General features: G+C 42.2%; 1 protein-coding gene across 1 annotated transcript in view; it reads right to left on the bottom strand.

Annotated features, from left to right (window-relative positions):
* Positions 1 to 7,053: 7,053 nt before the first annotated feature.
* Positions 7,054 to 21,956, bottom strand: part of fmn2a (formin 2a) — a 157,503-nt gene continuing 142,600 nt past the window's right edge. The window contains exons 14-17 of the mRNA XM_061925252.1: positions 20,774 to 20,825; positions 15,687 to 15,836; positions 8,120 to 8,201; positions 7,054 to 8,042 (exon numbers count right to left, since the gene is read on the bottom strand). Of these exons, the coding sequence (XP_061781236.1) occupies positions 8,016 to 8,042; positions 8,120 to 8,201; positions 15,687 to 15,836; positions 20,774 to 20,825 (311 nt within the window). The 3' untranslated portion in view covers positions 7,054 to 8,015. The remainder of the gene's footprint in view (positions 8,043 to 8,119; positions 8,202 to 15,686; positions 15,837 to 20,773; positions 20,826 to 21,956) is intronic.

Here is a 21,956-nt window from a genome sequence, read left to right as displayed (position 1 = left end):
TCCAGTAAAACGTAAAAAAACGGGAATCTTTCTCCCCAAAAAACTACAATAACAAAAAGTTGCATTTTCCGGACTACAAGTTGCTACTTTTTGCCGTGCTTTGAACGGTGCAGCTAATTTATGGATTTTGCTTTGCTAACATCCATAATGTTGTGCCTTGAACCGGAAGCATAAGTCCTGTTTACACTACCAGTCGTCCATAGCGTTTCTGCTCGAAAAGATTCATTCATTCATCATTCCAAGCAACGTTTGCAAGTTTTACAATACAACTAAAACAATTCTTACTCACTTAACCGTCCCATTAGTGATGTCTGAGTGTTGCCATGCATATTTCTACGTGCTAGCGCAGTGCAATAGCATGCTGTGTCTGTGTTAGTCTTATTAACTTACAATAGCATTCTCATTCTATCGTTTCAGTTTCATAAATTCACCAAAACGTCAGCGTGGAGTTATTGAGTCTATTTAGCTGAATGTAGAGCTAGCTTCCGCAGCTAGTGGGTCCATGACCATGACTTCTGTTTTGTTTGACCAGCCGTTTTACTGCGTGCCACTCCATGGAGCCCACGAGTGGCACGCCAAAAAAAAATCACTTAATCAAATATTCAAACACAGTGTTCCCGTTCAAATTGTGTTCAATATTACAGTGGCCAAAATATTGAATATACTTGTTAAATAAAACCTCTGCTTTGTTTTTAATGAATACTTAGACCTACTACGCTAATGTTGACGCAAAGAAAGCTTCCAGTAAAACGTAAAAAAACGGGAATCTTTCTCCCAAAAAAACTACAATAACAAAAAGCTGTATTTTCCAAAGAAAGCTTCCAGTAAAACGTAAAAAAACGGGAATCTTTCTCCCAAAAAAACTACAATAACAAAAAGTTGAATTTTCCGGACTACAAGTTGCTACTTTTTGCCATGCTTTGAACGGTGCAGCTAATTTATGGATTTTGCTTTGCTAACAGCCATAATGTTGTGCCTTGAACCGGAAGTATAAGTCCTGTTTATACTACCATTCGTCCATAGCGTTTTTGCTCGAAAAGATTCATTCATTCATCATTTCCAAGCAACGTTTGCAAGTTTTACAATACAACTAAAACAATTCTTACTCACGTAACCGTTCCATTAGTGATGTCTGAGTGTTGTCATGCATATTTCTACGTGCTAGCGTAGTGCAATAGCATGCTGTGTCTGTGTTAGTCTTATTAACTTACAATAGCATTCTCATTCTATCGTTTCAGTTTCATAAAGTCACCAAAACGTCAGCGTGGAGTTATTGAGTGTATTTAGCTGAATGTAGAGCTAGCTTCCGCAGCTAGTGGGTACATGACCATGACTTCTGTTTTGTTTGACCAGCCGTTTTACTGCTGTGTTATAGACACCGTTTGGAAACAATTAAGGTATGTAAGTAAAATTTACAAAATCTTTAGTACCGGTATATATTTGCGGCTTATAGTCCGGTGGCTAATATATGCAAAAATATTGATTTCTCCTCAAATTTGGTGGGTGTGGCTTGAATACGTTCTACAGGCTGGAAAATACGGTAATGGTAATAACATCTAGAAAAGCACTCAGGCCTTATTAGTAAAGAATCCTTTTGTTCGTCTGTCGCTTCCAAACAGGTTCAGCGAGAGGGTTCACTCTTTGCATCGGCGTCAGCTTATGGGCACGCTTGTTTTATAACAGAATGAAATAAACAGAGTGAACCCTCCTGTCAGTCATCCACTCTCCACACGGAGAAGTTTAGCCTTGCAACTTGAACATACAATAACGTAGTGGAAATGATCCGGATCAGCCCCAAATTGTAATCACTTGTTTTTCATCCCATTTCGGACACTTCCTGAGAACAACACCTTCTGAGCTATGTTGCTAACTGCCAATACAAAACCTCCTGGTGGACGCAATTGTCCAATAATGTTTAATACATATTTAATATTATACTTTATTAGCTCAAACTGTGCCACTCGTGGGCTCCATCGAGTGGCACGCCAAAAAAAATCACTTAATCAAATATTCAAACACAGTGTTACCGTTCAAATTGTGTTCAATATTACAGTGGCCAAAATATTGAATATACTTGTTAAATAAAACCTCTGCTTTGTTTTTAATGAATACTTAGACCTACTACGCTAATGTTGACGCAAAGAAAGCTTCCAGTCCCCAACTTTTATCGTGTTCCGTGTTTGTGTAGCCAAACATGCGATGAGTACCGTTACACCCCGACAGTATTTTCATGTCTTTGATGCCCCAAAAGGGACAAGCGGCAGAAAATGGATGGATTTAGAGAAGCAGTTTTTGTACTTCTAACTTCATGTGAAGACTGACTCTACATGTGTGCAATGCAATATATATTATACATATTTGATCTTTGTGTGCATATGTGTAAAGTACATTAATAAATCTATTTTATATGTATATACAAAAATGTGTTGTTTTTTTTTTAAAGGGGGGAAAAACACCAACTTTCAAACTGATGCAAAACATTTTATTGGATAAATAGATCTTTCATGGGTCAAAAACATGGAATGTCAAATCACACGATGCTCTTGTTTGGTTAGCATAGCACGCTGGTAATTAACGCAAAAAGACACAAAAACACCATTTAAAGGGGAGCGGCACTTGTTTTTTTTAATGTTGCCTGTCGTTCACAATCATTGTGAGAGACAAGAAGACAAAAGTTTTTTGATTTTTCGCTTTCCAACATAAAAATCGTCTCGTTCTAAGTAGCTAGCAATGCAGCTAATGTTAGCAATCAATTCTACCTCTAAATCACTTTCAAAATACAATCAAAAAGCATCAACAATACTTCATTTACGTTGTGTAACATGTATAATAACAAACTGTACAACATTGTTATTGTAAGAGTGAACACTGAGGAACTCTTTTTCTAGCGTACTAACACATTAGCCGTAAAAGCTAACTACGACAAGAGATAAGCTAGCTTCTACAACAACACAAAACATGTTTGAGTTAGTAACACACAACACTGTGATAGAACAATATTAGAGTTAGTAACACACAACACTGATAGAACAATCTTAGAGTTAGTAACACACAACACTGTGATAGAACAATCTTAGAGTTAGTAACACACAACACTGTGATAGAACAATATTAGAGTTAGTAACACACAACACTGTGATAGAACAATATTAGAGTTAGTAACACACAACACTGTGATAGAACAATATTAGAGTTAGTAACACACAACACTGTGATAGAACAATATTAGAGTTAGTGACACACAACACTGTGATAGAACAATATTAGAGTTAGTAACACACAACACTGTGATAGAACAATATTAGAGTTAGTAACACACAACACTGTGATAGAACAATCTTAGAGTTAGTAACACACAACACTGTGATATAACAATATTAGAGTTAGTAACACACAACACTGTGATAGAACAATATTAGAGTTAGTAACACACAACACTGTGATATAACAATATTAGAGTTAGTAACACACAACACTGTGATATAACAATATTAGAGTTAGTAACACACAACACTGTGATAGAACAATATTAGAGTTAGTAACACACAACACTGTGATAGAACAATATTAGAGTTAGTGATACACAACACTGTGATAGAACAATATTAGAGTTAGTAACACACAACACTGTGATAGAACAATATTAGAGTTTGTAACACACAACACTGTGATAGTACAATATTAGAGTTAGTGACACACAACACTGTGATAGAACAATATTAGAGTTAGTAACACACAACACTGTGATAGAACAATATTAGAGTTAGTAACACACAACACTGTGATAGAACAATATTAGAGTTAGTAACACACAACACTGTGATAGAACAATATTAGAGTTAGTAACACACAACACTGTGATGGAACAATATTAGAGTTAGTGACACACAACACTGTGATGGAACAATATTAGAGTTAGTGACACACAACACTGTGATAGAACAATATTAGAGTTAGTAACACACAACACTGTGATAGAACAATATTAGAGTTAGTAACACACAACACTGTGATAGAACAATATTACAGTTAGTAACACACAACACTGTGATAGAACAATATTAGAGTTAGTAACACACAACACTGTGATAGAACAATACTAGAGTTAGTAACACACAACACTGTGATAGAACAATATTAGAGTTAGTAACACACAACACTGTGATAGAACAATATTAGAGTTAGTAACACACAACACTGTGATAGAACAATATTAGGGTTAGTAACACACAACACTGTGATAGAACAATCTTAGAGTTAGTAACACACAACACTGTGATAGAACAATATTAGAGTTAGTAACACACAACACTGTGATAGAACAATCTTAGAGTTTGTAACACACAACACTCAGCAGCTAGCCAGACAGTGTATGCAGTGTAGTTGTAATAACACACATGATGTGTATCATGATCAATATTAAAGTGACTCACTCCATGGACACTTGTACGTCTGGTCCAGCTGTTTTAGCACTCCATTTATGTCTAAATAGCTAGTCTCCAAGTTTCATATTATTGCATCAAAATCACTTTCATCTCTCTCTCCTGGCTTCTGTCTGCTCCAACGTCTCACTCTTCCTTCCTGCTGGCTTCTATAAGCAGCAGTTCATCCTCTATGTATTCAGCTTCAAAAAGATAAGGTAGTAAATCCTCATTTTTCCAAAAATAGTCATCTTTGTTGTTTGGTACCAAGTCTGCCATGATTACAACACACTCGTGTTTGATTCCGGAAGTAGAAACACACATGTTGGCAGAAGTCAGACGTGCGTTGCTATGGGAACAGACATCAATGCGAAGAAAAAATCAGTCTCAGAAATTATCAAAATAGGGTAAATATTGTATATATTACATATTGTTATGAAGGTGTCTGTTACTACATTATATATATACTTGCAGTGTGTATATTGTACATATTACATATTGTTATGAAGGTGTCTGTTACTACATTATATATATACTTGCAGTGTGTATATTGTACATATTACATATTGTTATGAAGGTGTCTGTTACTACATTATATATATACTTGCAGTGTGTATATTGTACATATTACATATTGTTATGAAGGTGTCTGATACTACATTATATATATATATATATATATATATATATATATATATATATATATATATATATGTCTTAATAAGGTTATCCAAAAAATAGTGCTCGATACCGTAGTAGAGCGCAATATATGTATGTGTGGGAAAAAAAATCACAAGACTATTTCATCTCTACAGGCCTGTTTCATGAGGGGGGGGTACCCTCAATCATCAGGAGATTTTAATGGGAACATTCACATACCATGGTTTATATAGGGCACAGAGTGGGTGGGTACAGGCTGGCGTAGGGGCGTGGTGATTGGCTCATGTGTTACCTAGGAGGTGTTTCCGTCTGTGGCGGCATGCTGTTACAATTTCGCTGCGCTTGTTGAGGAATGACAGGTCTGGACGGTAAATAATAAACAGTTTCTCTTTCAAGCATAGGTTGCATCTTTTATTACCACTATTGTAAGGTGTGCTGGATGCAAGAATTTGCCATGTTATTGAATATTCAACATTATTGTCTTTGAGGTCCCAAATGTGTTTGCTGAGTTCTGTGGTATTTCGCAGGTTTTGGTTCCTGAAAGAAGCCTTGTGATTGTTCCATCTGGTTTTGAATTCTCCCTCGGTTAATCCTACATATGTGTCGGATGTGTTAATGTCCTTGCGTATTACCTTAGATTGGTAGACAACTGATGTTTGTAAGCACCCCCCGTTGAGAGGGCAATCAGGTTTCTTTCGACAGTTACAGTCTTTGTTGGTTTTGGAGTCGCTCTGTCTGGGGGCCGACGGCTCATTTGCAATTGTTTTGTTGTGGTTTGAGATGATTTGTCGTATATTGTTCATACAGCTGTAGCTCAATTTAATGTTGTTCTTGTTGAATACTTATCTTAGGGTGTTGTCTTTGGGAAAGTGTTTGTCGATCAGATTGAGGAATTTGTGTCCAATGTTAGTTGAGACGTTTTTGCTGTATGGGGGGTTGTACCAGATGATGTCGTTTCGTTTTCTGTTCTTTTTTGGCTGGTTTCCTGGCGTGGGTTCATAGGTGAGGGTGAAATTGTATCCGCTTTCATCAAGGGCTTTTTGGTACGGGGGGGTTGCTTGGTCAAATTCAGCTTTGTTAGATGACAGCATCGATAGCCTTTTATTGATTCCGGTAGGTATTCTTTTCGTGGTGGTGGGTGGGTGGTTGCTGTCATGGTGCACGTATTGGAGTGTTGTGTTGGGTTTCGTGAATGGTTGGTAGCTGTTATTTCTCAGGTTGAAAGTGACGTCAAGGAAGTTGACGGTTTGCTTGTTGGCTTCAATCGTGATCCGTAGGCCGTTCTCTTTGAAAATTTGGCATATGCGCTTCTTGGTATTCTCGCTGCTCCTTGGCGAGGCGCGACACACTGCCAGTCCGTCATCACGGTAAATACCAAGGTTCAGATTGAGGCTAGCGAGCTGGGAGAGGAGGAAACTCCCAACGAGTTCACACGTTTCTGCTCCGTCAAAACTTCCCATAGTGACGTCAAATGTTGCATTGTTCTTTTTTTGCCATGGTGTACTGTTGTGGATGAGAATGGAGTTTTTTGCGTGGATGATGATGTTTCTTTCGTTGCCTGTGATTGAGTCGTAGTCTGAGGCGAAGTCTAGTGCTTGAGTCAGTAGGTCTTGCGTGATGGAAGGGTAAAATTCTTCGATATCAAAGGAGATAAAGTTGTGCTGTTGTTTGTCTTGGATGTTGTTGAACCATTTGATTACTGCTGCTGTATTTCTCCATTGGTTGAGTGGTGTTTTGTCCTTGATTTTTGTGTTGACTCTGTCCAGGATTATTTTGCTGATTTTTCCTATTTCAGATTTAGTTGGGTTTATTAGTCGGCATGTTGGGTTATTTGCGAAGTTGGGTTTGTGGTCCTTCAATGTGATGAAGGCTTCCTTATATATATATATATATATATATATATATATATATATATATATATATATATATATATATATATATATATATATATATAAAACATTGATGAAGTTGTTTTAGAGACTTTGAAGACTACAACGATGACTCATTAGTCACATCTTTCAAGCGTTTATCATCTTTAAAATCTTTTGAAAAAAAAGATGTGCGTTCTTGTCTCTCATAAAGATTGTGAATGATAGGCAACATTCCAAAAAAAGTGCAGTTCCCCTTTAAGAAGGTGGACTTTGTTTAGGGGAAGAGAAAACAGTCCAGGAGGAGCAGAGTGGCGCTGCTTCCAGAGTGAGGTTGATGATGAGAAAGCAAGACAATTGCAAACGATGTCTCTAAAGTTCATGTTGCACATCACTCATTTGTCAAGTCTGTGTGTGTGTGTGTGTGTGTGTGTGTGTGTGTGTGTGTGTGTGTGTGTGTGTGTGTGTGTGTGTGTGTGTGTGTGTGTGTGTGTGTTAAGGCACTGTGAAGGATGTCTGTACCTGCCTGTTGAAGAAGGTGAACCAGACCAGACTATAAAGAGAGAGCGTGGTCTCCACTCTGTATGACTTATAAAATACAGCCTGCACAGCGCTGCTACAAATTGGCAGAGAGCATTTTCTGGCATCTCCATTTAATCCCCTCGGCTTAAGTTAGTCTCCTGCAAGTCATAATTCAATAAGTGCTGCCAGAGAGCATTCCTCTCCTCCAACTTGTCATAATAAAGAAACATTCTTCCATCCATTCAAGAAAAGAAAAAAAGAGAATATAATGTTTGCTGAAAATGTCTGATTGTACTTGAGCTGATTAGTCTTCTCTCTTCTACATCTGATTAGTCTTCTCTGTTCTACATCTGATTAGTCTTCTCTGTTCTACATCTGATTAGTCTTCTCTCTTCTACATCTGATTAGTCTTCTCTGTTCTACATCTGATTAGTCTTCTCTGTTCTACATCTGATTAGTCTTCTCTGTTCTACATCTGATTAGTCTTCTCTGTTCTACATCTGATTAGTCTTCTCTCTTCTACATCTGATTAGTCTTCTCTGTTCTACATCTTCTGCACCAGCTTGGCTTTCTGTGGAGCACAAACAAACAAACAAATACTTCAACTAGCAACCAGTGCATGAGGGAAGCAGACTGATGATGACTTACTATTCCTGTTGCATGTTTGGCTTTCACATTGTAGGAGCTCTTCTCCTTGGCCTGTCTGAAACACTCCTCCGCCATCTTCAGCCTGAAACACACCACGCACTCTACATCATGTCATGTATCATGAGAATACACCACACACTCAGTCAACCTCCACCAAGCACACCACACACTCAGTCAACCTCCACCAAGCACACCACACACTCAGTCAACCTCCACCAAGCACACCACACACTCAGTCAACCTCCACCAAGCACACCACACACTCAGTCAACCTCCACCAAGCACACCACACACTCAGTCAACCTCCACCAAGCACACCACACACTCAGTCAACCTCCACCAAGCACACCACACACTCAGTCAACCTCCACCAAGCACACCACACACTCAGTCAACCTCCACCTAGCACACCACACACTCAGTCAACCTCCACCAAGCACACCACACACTCAGTCAACCTCCACCAAGCACACCACACACTCAGTCAACCTCCACCTAGCACACCACACACTCAGTCAACCTCCACCAAGCACACCACACACTCAGTCAACCTCTACCAAGCATACCACACACTCAGTCAACCTCCACCAAGCATACCACACACTCAGTCAACCTCCACCAAGCACACCACACACTCAGTCAACCTCCACCAAGCACACCACACACTCAGTCAACCTCCACCTAGCACACCACACACTCAGTCAACCTCCACCAAGTACACCACACACTCAGTCAACCTCCACCTAGCACACCACACACTCAGTCAACCTCCACCTAGCACACCACACACTCAGTCAACCTCCACCTAGCACACCACACACTCAGTCAACCTCCACCTAGCACACCACACACTCAGTCAACCTCCACCAAGCACACCACACACTCAGTCAACATCCACCTAGCACACCACACACTCAGTCAACCTCCACCAAGCACACCACACACTCAGTCAACCTCCACCAAGCACACCACACACTCAGTCAACCTCCACCAAGCACACCACACACTCAGTCAACCTCCACCAAGCACACCACACACTCAGTCAACCTCCACCAAGCACACCACACACTCAGTCAACCTCCACCTAGCACACCACACACTCAGTCAACCTCCACCAAGCACACCACACACTCAGTCAACCTCCACCAAGCACACCACACACTCAGTGAGGTGCTCAGGGCAAAGAGTTGATGTTTGCACATTTGTCAACTTCTGGGTCTTCTCTGAAGATATCTCAACCTTCAAATCTTCCTGTGGCAAACATCATGGAGCAATTTGCTTTCTCTAATCGCTGTGTTCATCTCAGCTCTTTCTCTAATCGCTGTGTTCATCTCAGCTCTTGCAGCCAAGTGTCTTCTTTTCATTACAAGGCTGAGGAGCACCATTTGATGTCATGGCTGTGATAGCATCTCCAGAACACACCACATGGACTAGCAGCTGATCCACCAGAGGCTTGGGCCAACATTTCTAATGTTGGAACATCAAGGGAGGAAAAGGTCAACAAAATAAAGTTTGGACCTTTTTTAATACAAAGTATGTTTATATGCATACTTTATTGACTTAAATGCATTTTCACCTCTAGTGGAATCTAATAATAGCTAAAGCTAGTTAAAGCAATTATGGATGTTGTTTTAATGGACAACCATGAATTGATTAACGTGGACCCCGACTTAAACAAGTGTAAAAAACTTATTGGGGTGTTACCATTTAGTGGTCAATTGTACGGAATATGTACTGTACTGTGCAACCTACTAATAAAAGTCTCAATCAATCAAAGACTCATACCAAATTGAGAAGAACACCTAATAAAATGGAAATGGCTACCATCCATCCATCCATCTTCTTCCGCTTATCCGAGGTCGGGTCGCGGGGGCAGCAGCCTAAGCAGGGAAGCCCAGACTTCCCTCTCCCCAGCCACTTCGTCCAGCTCCTCCCGGGGGATCCCGAGGCGTTCCCAGGCCAGCCGGGAGAGATAGTCTTCCCAGCGTGTCTTGGGTCTTCCCCGTGGCCTCCTACCGGTCGGATGTGCCCGAAACACCTTCCTAGGGAGGCGTTCGGGTGGCATCCTGACCACATGCCCGAACCACCTCATCTGGCTCCTCTCCATGTGGAGGAGCAGCGGTTTTACTTTGAGCTCCCCCCGAATGACAGAGCTTCTCACCCTATCTCTAAGGGAGAGGCCCGCCACTCGGCGGAGGAAACTCATTTGGGCCGCTTGTACCCGTGATCTTGTCCTTTCGGTCATGACCCAAAGCTCATGACCATAGGTGAGGATGGGAACGTAGATCGACCGGTAAATCGAGAGCTTTGCCTTCCGGCTCAGCTCCTTCTTCACCACAACGGATCGATACAGCGTCCGCATTACTGAAGACGCCGCACCGATCCGCCTGTCGATCTCACCATCCACTCTTCCCTCACTCGTGAACAAGACTCCGAGGTACTTGAACTCCTCCACTTGGGGCAAGATCTCCTCCCCAACCCGGAGATGGCTACTTGATTAAGAAATGTCAGTTCAAATCAAAGATGAAACAACCAAGTTGAACAATTTCCCTTGTGGATCATTAAAGTTTGTCTAAGTCTAAGTCTAACCCTAACTCACTCACTACCAAGTAAATACAACTTAAAATGTGCTTGTTAATGGAAGGCATTAGCGTGATGATATTTCATTTTGCATACACCACTTTAAAACTTATGTACAGGTAATGTAAGAGCTGACATCATTTCATTAAAAGGGTTTATTTACATAAAGTCGTGTCTATTTCAAAGCAGATTGATAGCTAGTAGCTAGCTTACTAAAGCAATTTATAGATTTTTTAAATGGACTCTCACAAAATTGACAAGAACATCTAATTAAAGTAGCTATTTCAATAAGAAAATCAAGTTATACAGTAAGATGAATTGCTTAAACAAATAACTAACTCACTAAGAAGTTCATATAAGACAATAGTGCTTGTTAATGGAAGGCAGCTAGCATTAGCGTGATAATATTGCATGTCTGTGGAACTCACCGCTACTTAGTCGTTTTGCCTAAGCCACTGTAACCCTAATAGAATAGAAAGTATTGCACTTGAAAGAGCCGATGTCAACTACTTCAAAAGTGTATTTACATAAACTCCTCTCAATTTGAAAGTGGAGTGTTTGCTAGTAGCGAGCTGTTCGCTTACTAAAGCAATTTATGGATTTTTTCAACTGACTCCCACCAAATTGACAAGGGCTGTCTTGGTTGACAAGACTCTGCAGCATCGCGTGGACATCGGGGGCGGTACCTCTGGATTGGCAGACCGGGGTTGGTGGTTCCTCTCTTTAAGAAGGGGAACCGGAGGGTGTGTTCTAACTATCGTGGGATCACACTCCTCAGCCTTCCCGGTAAGGTCTATTCAGGTGTACTGGAGAGGAGGCTACGCCGGATAGTCGAACCTCGGATTCAGGAGGAACAGTGTGGTTTTCGTCCTGGTCGTGGAACTGTGGACCAGCTCTATACTCTCGGCAGGGTCCTTGAGGGTGCATGGGAGTTTGCCCAACCAGTCTACATGTGCTTTGTGGACTTGGAGAAGGCATTCGACCGTGTCCCTCGGGAAGTCCTGTGGGGAGTGCTCAGAGAGTATGGGGTATCGGACTGTCTGATTTTGGCGGTCCGCTCCCTATATGATCAGTGTCAGAGCTTGGTCCGCATTGCCGGCAGTAAGTCGGACACGTTTCCAGTGAGGGTTGGACTCCGCCAAGGCTGCCCTTTGTCACCCATTCTGTTCATAACTTTTATGGACAGAATTTCTAGGCGCAGTCAAGGCGTTGAGGGGATCTGGTTTGGTGGCTGCAGGATTAGGTCTCTGCTTTTTGCAGATGATTTGGTCCTGATGGCTTCATCTGGCCAGGATCTTCAGCTCTCGCTGGATCGGTTCGCAGCCAAGTGTGAAGCGACTGGGATGAGAATCAGTACCTCCAAGTCCGAGTCCATGGTTCTCGCCCGGAAAAGGGTGGAATGCCATCTTCGGGTTGGGGAGGAGACCCTGCCCCAAGTGGAGGAGTTCAAGTACCTCGGAGTCTTGTTCACGAGTGAGGGAAGAGTGGATCGTGAGATCGACAGGCGGATCGGTGCGGCGTCTTCAGTAATGCGGACGCTGTATCGATCCGTTGTGGTGAAGAAGGAGCTGAGCCGGAAGGCAAAGCTCTCAATTTACCGGTCGATCTACGTTCCCATCCTCACCTATGGTCATGAGCTTTGGGTTATGACCGAAAGGACAAGATCACGGGTACAAGCGGCCGAAATGAGTTTCCTCCGCCGGGTGGCAGGGCTCTCCCTTAGAGATAGGGTGAGAAGCTCTGTCATCCGGGGGGAGCTCAAAGTAAAGCCGCTGCTCCTCCACATCGAGAGGAGCCAGATGAGGTGGTTCGGGCATCTGGTCAGGATGCCACCCGATCGCCTCCCTCGGGAGGTGTTTAGGGCACGTCCGACCGGTAGGAGGCCACGGGGAAGACCCAGGACACGTTGGGAAGACTATGTCTCCCGGCTGGCCTGGGAACGCCTCGAGATCCCCCGGGAGGAGCTGGACGAAGTGGCTGGGGAGAGGGAAGTCTGGGCTTCCCTGCTTAGGCTGCTGCCCCCGCGACCCGACCTCGGATAAGCGGAAGACGATGGATGTAAGTTGGACAGTAAGGGTGAATTGGTTAAACAACTAACAGAGTAACTAAGAAGGTAATACAAAGCAAAAGTGCTGGAAGGCAGCTAGCATCAGTGTGATATTGCCTAACTCATTGCTAGTTACTGTCATCATTTTGCATATGCTTAATAAAATAAAAATGGCTGTTTGAATAGGAAGTCAGACAGTAAGTTGAATTAGTTCAACAACAACAAACTCACCAAGAAGTTAATATAAGCCAATGGTGCTTGTTATTGCAACTAACATTAGCATAATAATATTGCACATTTGTGTAACTCACCGCTATTTATGGCAATCATTTTGCATGCGCCACTCTGAAACTTTTTTACGGCAAAGGGCCGATGTCAACTAATTAAATGATTATTTACATAAACTCATCTCAATTTGAAAGCAGATTGATTGCTAGTAGCTAGCTGTTAGCTTACTACAGCAATTACATTTTTTTTCAACGGACTCCCACTAAATTGACAAGAATACTTCATCAAATTAAAATGTCTATCTGAATAAGAAAAACAAGTTGTACAGTAAAAGGAATTAGATAAAACAATTACAAACTCACTAAGAAGTTACCAATAATGCTTGTTAGAGGGAGACAGCTAGCGTCAGTTAGCGTGATAATATTGTTTGCGTAACTCACCGTTATTTACTGTAGTATTTTTGCCTACGCTTCTGTAAGTTATGTACGGGAAAGAGACGATATCATCTACCGTATTTTCCGCACCATAAGGCGCCCTGTGTTATAAGCCGCGCCTTCAATGAACGGCATATTTCAAAACTTTGTCCACCTATAAGCCGCCCCGTGTTGTAAGCCGCATCTAACTGCGCTAAAGGAATGTCAAAAAAACAGTCAGATAGGTCAGTCAAACTTTAATAATATATTAAAAACCAGCGTTCTAACAACTCTGTCCCAAAATGTACGCAAATGTGCAATCACAAACATAGTAAAATTCAAAATAGTGCAGAGCAATAGCAACATAATGTTGCTCGAACGTTAATGTCACAACACGCAAAATAAACATCACGCTCACTTTCTGAAGTTATTCTTCATTCGTAAATCCCTCGAATTCTTCGTCTTCGGTGTCCGAATTGAAAAGTTGGGCAAATGTGGGGTCCAAAATGGCCGGTTCCGTCTCGTCGAAGTCATCGGAGTCAGTGTCACTGTTGTCCAGCAGTTCTGTGAATCCTGCCTTCCGGAAAGCTCGGACCACAGTTGTGACCGAAATATCTGCCCAGGCATTTACGATCCACTGGCAGATGTTGGCGTATGTCGTCCGGCGCTGTCTCCCTGTCTTAGTGAAGGTGTGTTCGCCTTCGGTCATCCACTGTTCCCACGCCGTTCGCAGTCGTGATTTGAATGCCCTGTTGACACCAATATCCAGCGGTTGGAGTTCTTTGGTTAATCCACCCGGAATGACGGCGAGTGTTGTATTTGTGTGCTTCACTTGTTTTTTGACACCATCTGTGATGTGGGCGCGCATGGAGTCGTATATCAACATGGACGGAGCTGCGTGAAAAAAGCCACCCGGCCTCTTCGCGTAAACTTCCCTTAACCACTCGCTCATCTTTTCTTCATCCATCCATCCCTTCGAGTTAGCTTTTATGATGACGTCTGCTGGAAAGGTCTCTTTTGGCAAGGTCTTCCTTTTGAATATCACCATGGGTGGAAGTTTCTGGCCATTAGCATGGCAAGCTAGAACCACAGTGAAGGATGACTTCTCATTCCCTGTGGTGCGAATATTCACCGTACGTGCTCCCGTTGTATCCACAGTGCGGTTCACAGGAATATCAAAAGTCAGTGGAACCTCGTCCATGTTGATAATGTGCTCTGGCCGGATCTTTTTTTCAGCTATCTTGTTTTTACAATATGCACGGAAAGTAGCCAGCTTTTCTTGAAAGTCTTTAGGCAGTTGCTGTGAAATAGTAGTCCGTGTGCGGATGGAGAGATTGCGTCTTTTCATGAACCGGAAACACCAAGAAGCACCACCTTTAAAATCATCCAGGTGAAGTTCGCTTGCTAGCGCTGTTGCCTTCATTCGAATAGTGATGGTGCTGACACTTCTGCTTGCTGCTCTCTGCTCAACAACCCACTGTTCGAGTTTGTCCTCCAACAGTAGCCATCTTGCTTTGTTCCCTCGGAAACTCTGTTTTGTCTTCTTTACCTGGCGCAGGTCATCTTCTTGCTTCCTCCACCTACGCACCATTGATTCATTTATGTTATATTCTCTTGCTGCCGCTCTATTTCCGTGTTCTTCGGCATGACTTATTGCCTTAAGTTTAAATTCTGCGTTATACGCGTGTCGCTTAGTAGGAGCCATTTTGTGGTCTGGTCTTTACAGATGTAAACACACAAAGGAAATGAAACGAAAATCCGCGCGCTTCTTCTTCTTCCGGGGGCGGGTGGTTGCTTACAGTAGAAGAAGAAGCGCTTCCTGTTCTATGGGGGCGGGTGCTTACCTTGGCGGTTGCTTACCATAGAAGAAGAAGCGCTTCCTGTTCTACCGGGAAAAAAGATGGCGGCTGTTTACCGTAGTTGCGAGATCGAAACTTTATGAAAATGAATCGTAATATTAATCCATATATAAGGCGCACCGGGTTAAAAGCCGCACTGTCAGCTTTTGAGTAAATTTGTGTTTTTTAGGTGCGGCTAATAGTGCGGAAAATACGGTAATTAAAATGTTTATTTACATACATCTACAGTATCTCCATTTCCAATCAGATTGATCGCTACTGTAGCTAGCGGTTTAAACATGAATTCATTTCTCTTCATTTGGTCGGAGAACACAGAGTAAAGTAGAAAACTGACCCAAATAAAGTAAGCTAAGCAAGATTGATTGGTGGAATATCAACGAACAGCACACTAAGAAGTTGCTAATGCTAATAGCTAGCGTGAGCGTGATCATTTGACTCACCGCTCCTTCAACATCAGCTTATTCTGCTTCTTCCACTGCTCTTTGAAGTCGGTGGAGAACTGGTGCCAGATGCTGAAGACGGTGTTGGGAGAGACCTCCTTCTCGCCGGCTTTGGCTTTGACCGAGAAGGACACGCTCAACTCCAAGAAGCTGACAAAGTAGAAAGAGAAAAACATCACCTTCCAGTCCAGAATGTTACACAGTGTTACACATGAACAAGACGTTTATTGCGACACTTGAACGTCGGGCAGAACGTCAGCGCTCATCTTGGGATGCCGAACATATCAAAGAACATTTAAAGAACATTTAAAGAACATTTAAAGAACATATCAAAGAACATATAAAGAACATTTAAAGAACATTTCAAGTACAATGCAACCGCAGGCAAACAGATTGTTTTTAACACATGTATTGGTAGTTTTAAAAAGCAGAAACAGATGCTGCAACTCCTAATGAATGAAACATGTATACCAGGATTATTCCACTAACTGATATAAAGGCCACATTTCCAGAAAACTCCTTTCACTACTCTTAAAAAGCATTCTCTGTTTTGGTCTGTATGAGTTAAACATTTCATGTTCATGTGGACATCGGGGGCAGTACCTCTGGATTGGCAGACCGGGGTGGTGGTTCCTCTCTTTAAAAAGGGGAACCGGAGGGTGTGTTCTAACTATCGTGGGATCACACTCCTCAGCCTTCCCGGTAAGGTCTATTCAGGTGTACTGGAGAGGAGGCTACGCCGGATAGTCGAACCTCGGATTCAGGAGGAACAGTGTGGTTTTCGTCCTGGTCGTGGAACTGTGGACCAGCTCTATACTCTCGGCAGGGTCCTTGAGGGTGCATGGGAGTTTGCCCAACCAGTCTACATGTGCTTTGTGGACTTGGAGAAGGCATTCGACCGTGTCCCTCGGGAAGTCCTGTGGGGAGTGCTCAGAGAGTATGGGGTTTCGGACTGTCTGATTGTGGCGGTCCGCTCCCTGTATGATCAGTGTCAGAGCTTGGTTCGCATTGCCGGCAGTAAGTCGGACACGTTTCCGGTGAGGGTTGGACTCCGCCAAGGCTGCCCTTTGTCACCGATTCTGTTCATAACTTTTATGGACAGAATTTCTAGGCGCAGTCAAGGCGTTGAGGGGATCCGGTTTGGTGGCTGCAGGATTAGGTCTCTGCTTTTTGCAGATGATGTGGTCCTGATGGCTTCATCTGGCCAGGATCTTCAGCTCTCACTGGATCGGTTCGCAGCTGAGTGTGAAGCGACTGGGATGAGAATCAGCACCTCCAAGTCCGAGTCCATGGTTCTCGCCCGGAAAAGGGTGGAGTGCCATCTTCGGGTTGGGGAGGAGATCTTGCCCCAAGTGGAGGAGTTCAAGTACCTCGGAGTCTTGTTCACGAGTGAGGGAAGAGTGGATCGTGAGATCGACAGGCGGATCGGTGCGGCGTCTTCAGTAATGCGGACGCTGTATCGATCCGTTGTGGTGAAGAAGGAGCTGAGCCGGAAGGCAAAGCTCTCGATTTACCGGTCGATCTACGTTCCCATCCTCACCTATGGTCATGAGCTTTGGGTCATGACCGAAAGGACAAGATCACGGGTACAAGCGGCCGAAATGAGTTTCCTCCGCCGGGTGGCGGGGCTCTCCCTTAGAGATAGGGTGAGAAGCTCTGTCATCCGGGGGGAGCTCAAAGTAAAGCCGCTGCTCCTCCACATGGAGAGGAGCCAGATGAGGTGGTTCGGGCATCTGGTCAGGATGCCACCCGAGCGCCTCCCTAAGGAGGTGTTTAGGGCATGTCCGACCGGTAGGAGGCCACGAGGAAGACCCAGGACACGTTGGGAAGACTATGTCTCCCGGCTGGCCTGGGAACGCCTCGGGATCCCCCGGGAGGGGCTGGACGAAGTGGCTGGGGAGAGGGAAGTCTGGGCTTCCCTGCTTAGGCTGCTGCCCCCGCGACCCGACCTCGGATAAGCGGAAGAAGATGGATGGATGGATGGATGTTTGCTTTTATGCTTGTTCGGATTGAGTCTATTTCCGTTTCAGCGCTCTTTCCTTGTGTTTACTTTCGTGTTGCGCTGATAAGACTGTTTATTGATCGGTGTCCCCACCTGCTGCCGCCACTAATCACTCCCCTTCATACATCTATCTCACCCTGCCAATCCTTGCAAAAGTTGTGTTGGCGACAGTTTATTCTGCTAGCTTCACGCTACGACCTTGGTTCTTGTTCTTTTGCGATGCTAAGTGGGCCTGAAGCTTCTCATGTACGTCCAGGGGCACGACCCTTATTGTGTATGTTTCGTCCTTTAAAAAGTAAAAACACTCTTCATACCTTTCTGCCTTTTATTTGGCTTCCTGAGGACACAACCATGAAACATATGTTTATTATTGTCATTTAGTCCTTAAATAAAATAGACAACTTGTCTTTTAGTAGTAAGTAAACAAACAAAGACTCCTAATTAGTCTATGCAGTAACATATTGTGTCATTTATACACCTATTATTTTCTACACATTATGAGGGACAAACTGTAAAAATTGATTATTAATCCACTTGTTCATTTACTGTTAATATCTGCTTATTTTCTCTTTTAACATGTTCTATCTACACTTCTGTTCAAATGTAATAATCACTTATTCTTCTCTTCTTTGATACTTGACATTAGTTTTGGATGATACCACACATTTAGGTGTCGATCTGATACCAAGTAGTTACAGGATCATACAATGGTCATATTCAAAGTCCTCATGTGTCCAGGGACGTATTTACTGATTTTATAAACATAATATGAAGGAAGGAAAAAAAGATTTTGTAACAATAAAAAATATCATTGTAATCATAGTAGTATCGCTGGTGAGCTACGATGCGTAGTGAAGCATGTTCAGCTATTCCTGGTTCTCCAGTGATAATGCTACTTGTAAGAAACTTACTTTATTTGTGGCCACGGAGACCAGGATTAGTGATTTAGAAGTAGCTAAAACACTGCGGATGGACGTTAGCCGCTAGCAAGCTAGCCATGTCTTAAAGCATCTCTTCCTGAGGGTGTTTCAGTGTTATAACTCCACCTTTATCTTCACTTTTTACACCAAAATGCGTCCATTAGCCCTTTTCTGTCTACACATTGTGTCTGCTTGTAAGTACTCTGTGTGTGTGCGCTGCCCAACATGCTCCTCTGCTCCTAAAACGCTGTCATGTTTGTAAAACAACATTGGGGAAGCGGTACTTTTCAAGCAGAGTATAGTACTGAATATGATTCATTAGTATTTTTCAAACAGGGTATAGTACTGAATATGATTCATTAGTACTTTTCAAGCAGGGTATAGTACTGAATATGATTCATTAGTACTTTTCAAGCAGAGTATAGTACTGAATATGATTCATTAGTACTTTTCAAGCAGAGTATAGTACTGAATATGATTAATTAGTACTTTTCAAACAGGGTATAGTACTGAATATGATTAATTAGTACTTTTCAAGCAGAGTATAGTACTGAATATGATTCATTAGTACTTTTCAAACAGGGTATAGTACTGAATATGATTCATTAGTACTTTTCAAGCAGGGTATAGTACTGAATATGATTCATTAGTACTTTTCAAGCAGGGTATAGTACTGAATATGATTCATTAGTATTTTTCAAACAGAGTATAGTACTGAATATGATTCATTAGTACTTTTCAAACAGGGTATAGTACTGAATATGATTCATTAGTACTTTTCAAGCAGGGTATAGTACTGAATATGATTCATTAGTACTTTTCAAACAGGGTATAGTACTGAATATGATTCATTAGTACTTTTCAAGCAGGGTATAGTACTGAATATGATTCATTAGTACTTTTCAAGCAGAGTATAGTACTGAATATGATTAATTAGTACTTTTCAAACAGAGTATAGTACTGAATATGATTCATTAGTACTTTTCAAGCAGAGTATAGTACTGAATATGATTCATTAGTACTTTTCAAGCAGACTATAGTACTGAATATGATTCATTAGTACTTTTCAAGCAGAGTATAGTACTGAATATGATTCATTAGTACTTTTCAAGCAGAGTATAGTACTGAATATGATTCATTAGTACTTTTCAAACAGATTATAGTACTGAATATGATTCACTAGTACTTTTCAAACAGAGTATAGTACTGAATATGATTCATTAGTACTTTTCAAGCAGGGTATAGTACTGAATATGATTCATTAGTACTTTTCAAGCAGAGTATAGTACTGAATATGATTCATTAGTACTTTTCAAACAGAGTATAGTACTGAATATGATTCATTAGTACTTTTCAAACAGAGTATAGTACTGAATATGATTCATTAGTACTTTTCAAACAGAGTATAGTACTGAATATGATTCATTAGTACTTTTCAAGCAGAGTATAGTACTGAATATGATTCATTAGTATTTTTCAAACAGAGTATAGTACTGAATATGATTCATTAGTACTTTTCAAGCAGGGTATAGTACTGAATATGATTCATTAGTACTTTTCAAGCAGAGTATAGTACTGAATATGATTAATTAGTACTTTTCAAGCAGGGTATAGTACTGAATATGATTCATTAGTACTTTTCAAACAGAGTATAGTACCGTTTTTGATTGATTAGTGTGGCGATACTATACTAGTACCGGTACAGCCCTAGTTGAGAGCTAGGAGGGCCATCCATTTGAAGAAGTGGTGTGGCAGGACGACACATGTCAGAGTGTTAAATGGCAAAGTAGTTTGCAGTGGATCAATACGCCGGCTTTGTTTGGAGTGTGCAGCCGGAACATTCCTGGCCGGCCGTAACAGAAGCCTGGAGCTGAGGCTGTCTCCTCTTAGATAAACACCGCACCAGGTCGGGGGGCCTCCCGTCTACCGAGGCCCCCCGGAACCACGGCCTGCACCTTCCCCCCAGAAGCCCTAAATATTGACAAAGCGGCGAGATTATTTTCCCTGTGAGAATATGGCACTTAAAGCTTGCTGGGATTTATCAGCGCTCGCCGCTTCCAAACTCACAAATCAGGGCTTTGACGCAGGAAAGCGAGCCTTATGTAAGCCTGGAATGGAATAAGAGGAATTGTTTATACCAGAGGTGAAGAAGCTGAGAAACTTACGTCTTTTGGGTGTCGGCCAGCTGCTTCTCCTGCTCTTCCAGATCCAGTTGGGCTGGAGAAGACAAAGACAAAAGGGGAAGTGGAATGCAGGATGAGATCACCTGTAGTGGACGTGTACCTGCAGGATAAAAGCAACATGGAGGTGTACCTGCAGGGTTAAAGCAACATGGAGGTGTACCTGCAGGGTTAAAGCAACATGGAGGTGTACCTGCAGGGTTAAAGCAACATGGAGGTGTACCTGCAGGATTAAAGCAACATGGAGGTGTACCTGCAGGATTAAAGCAACATGGAGGTGTACCTGCAGGATTAAAGCAACATGGAGGTGTACCTGCAGGATTAAAGCAACATGGAGGTGTACCTGCAGGACTAAAGCAACATGGAGGTGTACCTGCAGGACTAAAGCAACATGGAGGTGTACCTGCAGGATTAAAGCAACATGGAGGTGTACCTGCAGGGTTAAAGCAACATGGAGGTGTACCTGCAGGGTTAAAGCAACATGGAGGTGTACCTGCAGGATTAAAGCAACATGGAGGTGTACCTGCAGGATTAAAGCAACATGGAGGTGTACCTGCAGGATTAAAGCAACATGGAGGTGTACCTGCAGGACTAAAGCAACATGGAGGTGTACCTGCAGGACTAAAGCAACATGGAGGTGTACCTGCAGGATTAAAGCAACATGGAGGTGTACCTGCAAGATTAAAGCAACATGGATGTGTACCTGCAGGTACTCTAGAGGATTTCAGGGTCTCCAGGTTGATAAAAGGCAATTATTTTCTGTCACACCCCCAGTGAGAAGAAAACCTTTCAATAAATGGCATCATTTCTCAATACAATTGTTATAAGTACACCTCTGCATAACATTGTACCTTTAACGTTAAAGAAAACAAACAAAAAAGAAGATATATGACTCAACTCGCAACAAAGAATAACTATTTGAAGTGCACCATTTTGCCTGAAATTAGAAAAAAAAAATATTACATCTTTATTCAAACTACAAACATTTTTTGACCAACTCAATCATTTGATAGTGAAAAATAAAATGAAATCAACTCAACAAATGACAAAAACAAAATGTAATTGATCAGCAACATTAAGTCTGTATCACAAAGTTGAATCAGCATGAGCATAAGAGAAAATGCATGAAGAGTGTTGGATAAACACCACAGTGGTCATTAGAGATGGT

Source organism: Nerophis lumbriciformis, linkage group LG02 (genome assembly GCF_033978685.3).
Source record: "Nerophis lumbriciformis linkage group LG02, RoL_Nlum_v2.1, whole genome shotgun sequence".
In the NCBI taxonomy this organism is placed as follows: Eukaryota; Metazoa; Chordata; class Actinopteri; order Syngnathiformes; family Syngnathidae; genus Nerophis; species Nerophis lumbriciformis.
The sequence above is the reverse complement of the archived record's forward strand: the minus strand, read 5'-3'. Positions and strand labels throughout refer to the sequence as shown.